A 10,499-nucleotide genomic window follows, 5' to 3' on the forward strand; every position below is an offset into this window, starting at 1 on the left:
TGCCAGGTAACTGTTCCTTGGGCCACTACCAGGTAACTGATCCTTGGGTCACTACCAGGTAACTGATCCTTGGGTCACTACCAGGTAACTGATCCTTGGGCCACTACCAGGTAACTGATCCTTGGGTCACTACCAGGTAACTGATCCTTGGGTCACTACCAGGTAACTGATCCTTGGGTCACTACCAGGTAACTGATCCTTGGGTCACTACCAGGTAACTGATCCTTGGGTCACTAACAGGTAACTGATCCTTGGGTCACTACCAGGTAACTAACCTAACCTGCAGCAGTACCAAGAGAGTAGATAGCCCGGTGTGACCCAGGATTTGTAAATTAAATGACATTGGAGTCACTTGAGAGACGTGACAGTCACTATCTTACCCAAGTTGTATGGTGAAGTGTGTCTCCACGCGAGGGAGGGAAGTGAGGCAGGGTAGGAGTGAGGTAAAGTAGGTGTACTCATCTAGTTGTGCTTGCGGGGGTTCAGCTTTGGCTCTTTGGTCCCGCCTCTCAACTGTCAGTCAACTGGTGTACAGGTTCCTGTGTGTGTGTGTTTGTTGTGTGTTGTGTGTGTGTGTGTGTGTGTGTGTGTGTGTGTGTGTGTGTGTGTGTGTTTGTGTGTGTGTGTGTGTGTGTGTGTACTCACCTATTTGTACTCACCTATTTGTGCTTGCGGGGGTTGAGCTTTGGCTCTTTGGTCCCGCCTCTCAACTGTCAATCAACTGGTGTACAGATTCCTGAGCCTACTGGGCTCTATCATATCTACATTTAAAACTGTGTATGGAGTCAGCCTCCACCACATCACTGCCTAATGCATTCCATCCGTTAACTACTCTGACACTAAAAAAGTTCCTTCTAACGTCTCTGTGGCTCATGTGAGTACTCAGTTTCCACCTGTGTCCCCTTGTTCGCGTCCCACCAGTGTTGAATAGTTTATCTTTGTTTACCCGGTCGATTCCTCTGAGGATTTTGTAGGTTGTGATCATGTCTCCCCTTACTCTTCTGTCTTCCAGTGTCGTAAGGTGCATTTCCCGCAGCCTTTCCTCGTAACTCATGCCTCTTAGTTCTGGGACTAGTCTAGTGGCATACCTTTGGACTTTTTCCAGCTTCGTCTTGTGCTTGACAAGGTACGGGCTCCATGCTGGGGCCGCATACTCCAGGATTGGTCTTACATATGTGGTGTACAAGATTCTGAATGATTCCTTACACAGGTTCCTGAACGCTGTTCTGATGTTAGCCAGCCTCGCATATGCCGCAGACGTTATTCTTTTTATGTGGGCTTCAGGAGACAGGTTTGGTGTGATATCAACTCCTAGATCTTTCTCTCTGTTCGTTTCATTAAGTACTTCATCTCCTATTCTGTATCCTGTGTTTGGCCTCCTATTTCCACCACCTAGTTTCATTACTTTGCATTTACTCGGGTTGAACTTCAACAGCCATTTGTTGGACCATTCACTCAGTCTGTCTAGGTCATCTTGTAGCCTCCTACTATCGTCCTCAGTTTCAATCCTCCTCATAATTTTTGCATCATCGGCAAACATTGAGAGAAACGATTCTATACCCTCTGGAAGATCATTTACATATATCAGAAACAGTATAGGTCCAAGGACTGACCCCTGCGGTACTCCACTCGTAACGTCTCGCCAATCTGAGACCTCACCCCTCACACTGACTCGTTGTCTCCTGTTACTTAGGTACTCCTGTATCCAACGGAGTACCTTCCCTTTCACTCCAGCCTGCATCTCCAGTTTTTTCACTAACCTCTTGTGTGGCACTGTGTCAAAGGCTTTCTGACAATCCAAAAATATGCAGTCTGCCCACCCTTCTCTTTCTTGCCTTATTTTTGTTGCCTGGTCATAGAATTCAAGTAACCCTGTGAGGCAGGACCTGCCATCCCTGAATCCATGTTGATGCTGTGTTACAAAGTTCTTTCGCTCCAGATGTTCCACTAGCTTTCTTCGCACAATCTTCTCCATCAACTTGCATGGTATGCAGGTTAGGGACACTGGTCTGTAATTCAGTGCCTCCTGTCTATCCCCTTTCTTGTATATCGGGACTACGTTAGCTGCTTTCCAAATTTCTGGCAGTTCCCCTGTTGCCAGTGATTTGTTATACACCATGGAGAGCGGGAGGCACAGTTCTTCTGCTCCTTCCTTTAGTATCCAAGGGGAGATTCCATCTGGACCTATAGCCTTTGTCACATCCAATTCTAGTAAACACTTCCTTACTTCCCCGCTGGTAATCTCAAACTCTTCCAGTGGTTCCTGGTTAGCTATTCCCTCTCTTATCTCTGGGATTTCTCCTTGCTCCAAGGTGAAGACCTCCTGGAATTTCTTATTCAGTTCCTCACACACTTCCTTGTCGTTTGTAGTGAATCCTTCTGCCCCTAACCTTAATTTCATAACCTGTTCCTTTACTGTTGTTTTTCTCCTGATGTGGCTATGCAGCAATTTAGGCTGAGTCTTTGCCTTGCTTGCGATGTCATTTTCGTATTGTCTTTCTGCCTCTCTTCTCATCCTAACATATTCATTCCTGGCATTCTGGTATCTTTCTCTGCTCTCCAGTGTCCTGTTATTCCTATAGTTTCTCCATGCCCTTTTACTTTGCTGCTTAGCTAGCCTACATCTCTGATTAAACCATGGGTTTCTCATCTTCATTTCACTGTTTTCCTTTTGGACTGGGACAAACTTGTTTGCTGCATCCTTGCATTTTTGCGTGATGTATTCCATCATATCTTGGGCCGTCTTTTCCCTGAGCTCTGTTTCCCATGCTATATCTGCTAGGCATTTTCTTATCTCCTCATAGTTTCCCTTTCGGTATGCTAACCTTTTGGTTTCGGTATCCCTTCTCGAGTTCAATAACCCTTCTTCAATCAGGTACTCAAACACCAATACACTGTGGTCGCTCATTCCTACTGGGTCCTCAAAACTGATTTCTCTTATGTCAGAGTCGTTCAGGGTGAAAACCAGGTCGAGTCTCGCTGGTTCGTCGTTTCCTCTCATCCTTGTGGGTTCACTGACATGCTGGGTTAAGAAGTTTCTAGTCGCCACCTCCAGTAGTTTGGCTCTCCACGTATCCTCGCCTCCATGCGGTTCCTTGTTCTCCCAATCAATCCTGCCGTGATTGAAGTCCCCCATGATGAGCAGGTGGGATCTATTTCTACAGGCAGAAGAGGCTGCCCTCTCAATTATAGTGTCTAATTATAGTGTTGTGTGTGTGTGTGTGTGTGTGTGTGTGTGTGTGTGTGTGTGTGTGTATGTGTGTGTGTGTGCGTGTGTGTGCGTGCGTTAAAGTGGTTGTAGCGAGATGAGGCAGAGGAAATAATGTGGGAGAGTTTCAGTTGTTAGCACAGCTGTGTGGGGGCCGACCTCCACCACTACCACCAACACTATCACCACCACCACCACTATCACCACCACCACTATCACCACCACCACCAGTATCACCACCAACACCACCACTATCACCACCACCACTATCACCACCAACACCACCACTATCACCACCACCTCCCTCACCACCATTGTAATGTTTAATCTTTATAAAATAAATTAAAATGTAAATGCGTAAATTAAGTGAAAAGTGTTTACACAAAATATATTACCCACTAAATGAAACATATATAACGCCGGTAAATAAAATATTATGTGGAAAAAGTACTACTAAATATATCACTTAATGAAACACTAATTATTTAATCAATTTACTTGTGTTAGCTGCGACTTGCTTTAATGAAACTTAAATGAATTCATATTTCATTAGAAGATTCTACAAAAATATTTAAATGAGTTATTAAAATTGTATTTAAAGAGTTTGAGGACAAATTAACGAGTGAGTAATTAACACGCATGCTCTATATCCAGCGGTGACTGGGTATAGAGTACATAGAGTTCATAGAGAGTCCATTCAGCTCAATCTGCGTCCACTATCTGAGTCCACTCACCCACCTTGGGGACAGGCAGACGCAGCGATCTCAATGTCAACACAAGATTAACATATCTTCACAGTGCAGGACAAAACACAATTAACAAAGCTTTATCAAAGATTATTACAACACTGCTACACAACCACACCATCACTACACATCCTGACCAACAACACTGACAGGATATAAGACATAGTCGAGGTACTATACATCAAACACGCATATAATGACCAACACTCCGCTTATACTTAGCTAAGTTTTACATGAACAATACTGAGAGTTGTTGACACCACGCCGACTGCTCAACCAGCCAATGAGAATGCAAGGGAAGATTACCCAGTACCCTTGATTGGGTTACATTTCACCTTACTGAAGCGAACATGGAAGATATGCATCTACCCATTTGTTCTTACTTTCCATCTGCCTCCGAAGATGTTGATGAGTGCTTCAGTGAAATGCACCCAGGGCAATTTGCAAAATACGTCATTGCAACAAAAATGTTAAAATTAACTTTGGTTGCACAATATATATATATATATATATATATATATATATATATATATATATATATATATATATATATATATATATATATATATATATATATATATATATATATGTCGTACCTAGTAGCCAGAACTCACTTCTCAGCCTACTATTCAAGGCCCGATTTGCCTAATAAGCCAAGTTTTCCTGAATTAATATATTTACTATAATTTTTTTCTTATGAAATGATAAAGCAACCCTTTTCTCTATGTATGAGGTCAATTTTTTTTTATTGGAGTTAAAATTAACGTAGATATATGACCGAACCTAACCAACCCTACCTAACCTAACCTAACCTATATTTATAGGTAAGGTTAGGTTAGGTAGCCAAAAGAAGCTAGGTTAGGTTAGGTTAGGTAGGTTAGGTAGACGAAAAAACATTAATTCATGAAAACTTGGCTTATTAGGCAAATCGGGCCTTGAATAGTAGGCTGAGAAGTGCGTTCTGGCTATTAGGTACGACATATATATATATATATGTCGTACCTAGTAGCCAGAACTCACTTCTCAGCCTACTATTCAAGGCCCGATTTGCCTAATAAGCCAAGTTTTCCTGAATTAATATATTTACTATAATTTTTTTCTTATGAAATGATAAAGCAACCCTTTTCTCTATGTATGAGGTCAATTTTTTTTTATTGGAGTTAAAATTAACGTAGATATATGACCGAACCTAACCAACCCTACCTAACCTAACCTAACCTATATTTATAGGTAAGGTTAGGTTAGGTAGCCAAAAAAAGCTAGGTTAGGTTAGGTTAGGTAGGTTAGGTAGACGAAAAAACATTAATTCATGAAAACTTGGCTTATTAGGCAAATCGGGCCTTGAATAGTAGGCTGAGAAGTGCGTTCTGGCTATTAGGTACGACATATATATATATATATATATATATATATATATATATATATATATATATATATATATATATATATATATATATATATATATATATATATATATATATATACAATAAAATACCCTCATAAACTCCTCACAATAAATAATTCTCGCATGTGTGAACGCACTCTATAAATGTTATTATGTCTAATTATCCTTGACTTGATAAGTAATCTGATTAGTTGAAAAGACTTGGGATTACCTTCAGGGAACAGTTGCGAGTGTTTGCCAGTCTATATTACCAGCAGGTGAAGGGCATGAGGCTTGTCAGACCCGGGCAACGAATATTCTCACGCCATTATAAGTCCAGACAATGTCGGCCAGTGATTGGTCTTTCAGAACTGTGGGTACCTCCTCGTAGCTCAGCACAGTGTACAGCTGCTCAAGCCTTGCAGGTGGCTACTCCCCAGTGTAAGAGGCACTCTGAACCTCATAATATTGCGAGCACTTGGCTAATATTTACCTTTTGTTGTTTTAAAGTGTTAGGCAAATTGTGGTAAATATTGTATTAAGAAGGGATCTATTAAGGGGAAAGCACCAGGTAATTACGACTATATAGCACTTGGAAGAGGTCAGGATAAGGATTTGGGATGGGACGAGGGGGAAGGAATGGTGTCCAACCACTTGTGGACGGTCGGGGGATAGAACGCCGGCCGGCATGACGCGAGACCGTCGCTCTACCGTCCAGGCCAAATGGTTGGACTATTGTATTAAGAAGGGAACTATCACGAGAGAGCGCCAAGCCATTACGACTATATAGCACTTGGAAAGGGTAAGGATTAGGATTTGGGATGGGACGGGGGAAAGGAATGGTGCCCAACCACTATTGTATTAAGAGATACAGGTTGTTTGGTAAGTGTTGGACTTACCTGAAGGTGAGGATGGTGAGAGGTCTGTAGGACTTGTGTGAGGCAGGATCAGCCATGGACTTGCCCCAAAAGTCGTTGAAGAAAAGCTGCCAAAGCGGCCTGGTGCCCTGCACGTCCGGATTCTTCAGTACTGCGCTGAGGTCGTCGTGCACGTACTCCCCCGTCACCCCGGTCACGTACACCAGCACGGACGTGGCGGCCAGCACCACGTACAGCTGCGTCGGAGTCGGGGAGCTGCACAGCTGCTGCCACAGAGAAGCAGCGCTGCTGCTGCTGCTGCTGCTGGAGTGGCCACTACTCCTTTTCGTTGTCCTGGCCGACCTGGCCGCTGCCGACACGGCCGGCCACGGCCTGCAGACCTCAGTAGTCTGCTCTTGGACCGTGTCCTTCCGCGACAGTGGCAAACAATCTCTCGTGGCGGCAACGCTTGGGCACGGGTCTTTGTGCTTCTCCCGCCATGGTCTTTTGTGTAGTAAAGCATCGCGACTAAGAGCCTCCGGCCGGAGACTCATACAGGACCAGAACTTGGCAGCGTTTGGTGTGGAGGAGGTGGTGGGGGGCGGCTCCGGGGCCTCTCTGGTGGCGGGGGGCGGCTCCGGGGCCTCTCTGGTGGCGGGGGGCGGCTCCGGGGCCTCTCTGGTGGCGGGAGGCGGCTCCGGGGCCTCTCTGGTGGCGGGGGGCGGCTCCGGGGTCTCTCTGGTGGCGGGGGGCGGCTCTGGGGCCTCTCTGGTGGCGGGGGGCGGCTCTGACGCCTCTCTGGTGGCGGGGTGCGGCTCTGACGCCTCTCTGGTGGCTGGGGGCGGCTCTGACGCCTCTCTGGTGGCGGGGGGCGGCTCTGACGCCTCTCTGGTGGCGGGGGGCGGCTCTGACGCCTCTCTGGTGGCGGGGTGCGGCTCTAGGGTATCTTTGGTGGCGGGGGGCGGCTCCGGGGTCTCTCTGGTGGCGGGGGGCGGCTCTGGGGCCTCTATGGTGGCGGGGGGCGGCTCCGGGGTCTCTCTGGTGGCGGGGGGCGGCTCCGGGGTCTCTCTGGTGGCGGGGTGCGGCTCCAGCACCTCCTTAGTGGCGGGGGGCGGCTCTGGGGTCTCTCTGGTGGCGGGGGGCGGCTCCGGGGCCTCTCTGGTGGCGGGGGGCGGCTCCGGGGCCTCTCTGGTGGCGGGGGGCGGCTCCAGCACCTGCCTGGTGGCGGGGGGCGGCTCCAGCACCTCCCTAGTGGCGGGGGGCGGCTCCAGCACCTCCCTAGTGGCGGGGGGCGGCTCCAGCACCTGCCTGGTGGCGGGGGGCGGCTCCAGCACCTCCCTATTAGCGGGGGGCGGCTCCAGCACCGCCCTTGTGGCGGGGGGCGGCTCCAGCACCTCCCTGGTGGCGGGAGGCGGCTCCAGCACCGCCCTGGTGGCGGGGGGCGGCTCCAGCACCTCCCTGGTGGCGGGGGGCGGCTCCAGCACCACCCTGGTGGCGGGGGGCGGCTCCGGCACCTCCCTAGTGGCGGGGAGCTGCTCCAGCACCACCCTGGTGGCGGGGGGCGGCTCCGGCACCACCCTGGTGGCGGGGGGCGGCTCCAGCACCACCCTGGTGGCGGGGGGCGGCTCCAGCACCGCCCTGGTGGCGGGGGGCGGCTCCAGCACCTCCCCGCCAGACAACACCACGCTTGCCATTGTTCACTTGTTATTGTCACGGGAGATACGCCTGCAGTTTCTGAAGAAAATGAACATCGCTATAGCACAAATTTAATTAAATAACAATGTCTTATTGCAGGTTTATTGAACAAAATGTTGTTATCTCTTCTACACTTCACCGGTAATTTTGAAGAACATACAAGTGAGAAACATTATAGGAACTTAGAAATACGTTATTTCTATTTAGTAAATATATGTAGTGTCCACGTGACAACTGAAGATTCGAAACAACAAAAGTTATTCCTGTATAAAATGTATTATACGTAAACTCGAATATGGTGGGCGATGAGTCACAATAACGTGGCTGAAGTATGTTGACCAGACCACACACTAGAAGGTGAAGGGACGACGACGTTTCGGTCCGTCCTGGACCATTCTCAAGTTGATTGTCATTCTCAAGTCAAGTCGATGTCTGGTCAACATCGAATATGGTGTTAAACATTCAATGTACTGGAGGCAAACTTAAGTAAAGTTTAAGTTAACTTATCCTATATTTTGTGAATAAATAATACTGTGATTCCAAGTTTCGTGTGTTATCATGGAATGAACATTTGAACTTTGTTGATGAGGACGGTCTGGTGTTGATGAGAACGGTCTAGTGTTGATGAGAACAGTCTAGTGTTGATGAGAACGGTCTGGTGTTGATGAGAACGGCCTGGTGTTGATAAGAACGGTCTAGTGTTGATGAGAACAGTCTAGTGTTGATGAGAACGGTCTGGTGTTGATGAGAACGGTCTGGTGTTGATAAGAACGGTCTAGTGTTGATGAGAACGGTCTAGTGTTGATGAGAACGGTCTGGTGTTGATGAGAACGGTCTAGTGTTGATGAGAACGGTCTGGTGTTGATGAGAACGGTCTGGTGTTGATGAGAACGGTCTAGTGTTGATGAGGACGGTCTGGTGTTGATGAGAACGGTCTGGTGTTGATGAGAACGGTCTAGTGTTGATGAGGACGGTCTGGTGTTGATGAGAACGGTCTAGTGTTGATGAGGACGGTCTAGTGTTGATGAGGACGGTCTAGTGTTGATGAGAACGGTCTAGTGTTGATGAGAACGGTCTAGTGTTGATGAGAACGGTCTAGTGTTGATGAGAACGGTCTAGTGTTGATGAGGACGGTCTGGTGTTGATGAGAACGGTCTAGTGTTGATGAGAACGGTCTAGTGTTGATGAGGACGGTCTAGTGTTGATGAGAACGGTCTAGTGTTGATGAGAACGGTCTAGTGTTGATGAGGACGGTCTAGTGTTGATGAGAACGGTCTAGTGTTGATGAGAACGGTCTAGTGTTGATGAGAACGGTCTAGTGTTGATGAGGACGGTCTAGTGTTGATGAGAACGGTCTAGTGTTGATGAGGACGGTCTAGTGTTGATGAGAACGGTCTAGTGTTGATGAGGACGGTCTAGTGTTGATGAGAACGGTCTAGTGTTGATGAGGACGGTCTAGTGTTGATGAGAACGGTCTAGTGTTGATGAGGACGGTGTAGTGTTGATGAGAACGGTCTAGTGTTGATGAGGACGGTCTAGTGTTGATGAGAACGGTCTAGTGTTGATGAGGACGGTCTAGTGTTGATGAGGACGGTCTAGTGTTGATGAGAACGGGGCTGTATCTAGAGAAATGTGGTTCACCCAGAGGATGTGAGCGAATCACCGTTCGAAACAAAATTAGCACGGTCTGAGATGTATGAAAAGTTATTTTCATTATAAACTGGGGCTGGTTTAACAAGGACTGGTCCATTATTTTTATGGACAGTTACACGTGGCTCACAACTCTTTATCTTCGAACTTTTCTGGGACAGCATCTTGGTCCCTTCCTGTGTTCGAGTCGCTCCTCCACATATGATGTTTCCTAGAACTACAAATACAAAAAATTGCCAAACAGAACCTAAGCACCTAACCTCGGCCAAACAGAACCTAAACACCTAAGCTAACCTCGGCCAAACAGAACCTAAACACCTAAGCTAACCTCGGCCAAACAGAGCCTAAGCACCTAAGCTAACCTCGGCCAAACTATACACACAATTTTAGTGTCTAATAAAAGTAATATATATATGAATGAAAACAATTTGTAGAGAACTTGTTAAAATGTAAGAGTGCGTCTTCGGGGCGAGGAGCTTGGACGAGCACCGCCTGAGGGCTCGGCCTGGGTACTACCGCTCTCAATAACGGCTAACCATCCACTAACAAACTTTCACACACAAAAATTATCCAACTCAATGTACTGAAGGCTCGTATCTTAGAGTACTCTTGAACTCTGTAATTGTGCTCTTGTATCCCCCCTCCTAGAGCACCGGAGAGCCCTCTCTCTCCCCCACACACACACAAGAGCTGCGAACCACGACCACAGAGAGAGAGAGCACCTTGAAGAACAAATTATTTCCTGGAGATGTCTCATTCCACGACCCGTGTGCGACTAAAAGAGACACAAAATATCCACCGAGTGTTTACCTGCACGTCAGCTCGGCAATTAGGAATATCCGACCTTGGTGCGGCAGGGAGAACGGTCGAGAGTCCTTCCACCCGCTCGAACTGTTGGTGTTCGTGTCCAAAAGGAAGTCGAGGCAAAAAGTGTCGCCGGTGTGTGGCCTGGAGCAGCT

The 10,499-nt window shown here is 47.4% G+C and overlaps 1 protein-coding gene across 1 annotated transcript in view; it reads right to left on the reverse strand.

Annotated features, from left to right (window-relative positions):
* The window catches only part of LOC123766613 (protein O-mannosyl-transferase TMTC1), a 44,016-nt gene extending 36,127 nt beyond the window's left edge, over positions 1-7,889 (reverse strand). Inside the window, exon 1 of the mRNA XM_069308511.1 lies at positions 6,238-7,889. Coding sequence (XP_069164612.1) covers positions 6,238-7,889 — 1,652 coding nt within the window. The remainder of the gene's footprint in view (positions 1-6,237) is intronic.
* Positions 7,890-10,499: the final 2,610 nt, after the last annotated feature.

The sequence above is a fragment of the Procambarus clarkii genome, chromosome 62, assembly GCF_040958095.1.
Source record: "Procambarus clarkii isolate CNS0578487 chromosome 62, FALCON_Pclarkii_2.0, whole genome shotgun sequence".
In the NCBI taxonomy this organism is placed as follows: Eukaryota; Metazoa; Arthropoda; class Malacostraca; order Decapoda; family Cambaridae; genus Procambarus; species Procambarus clarkii.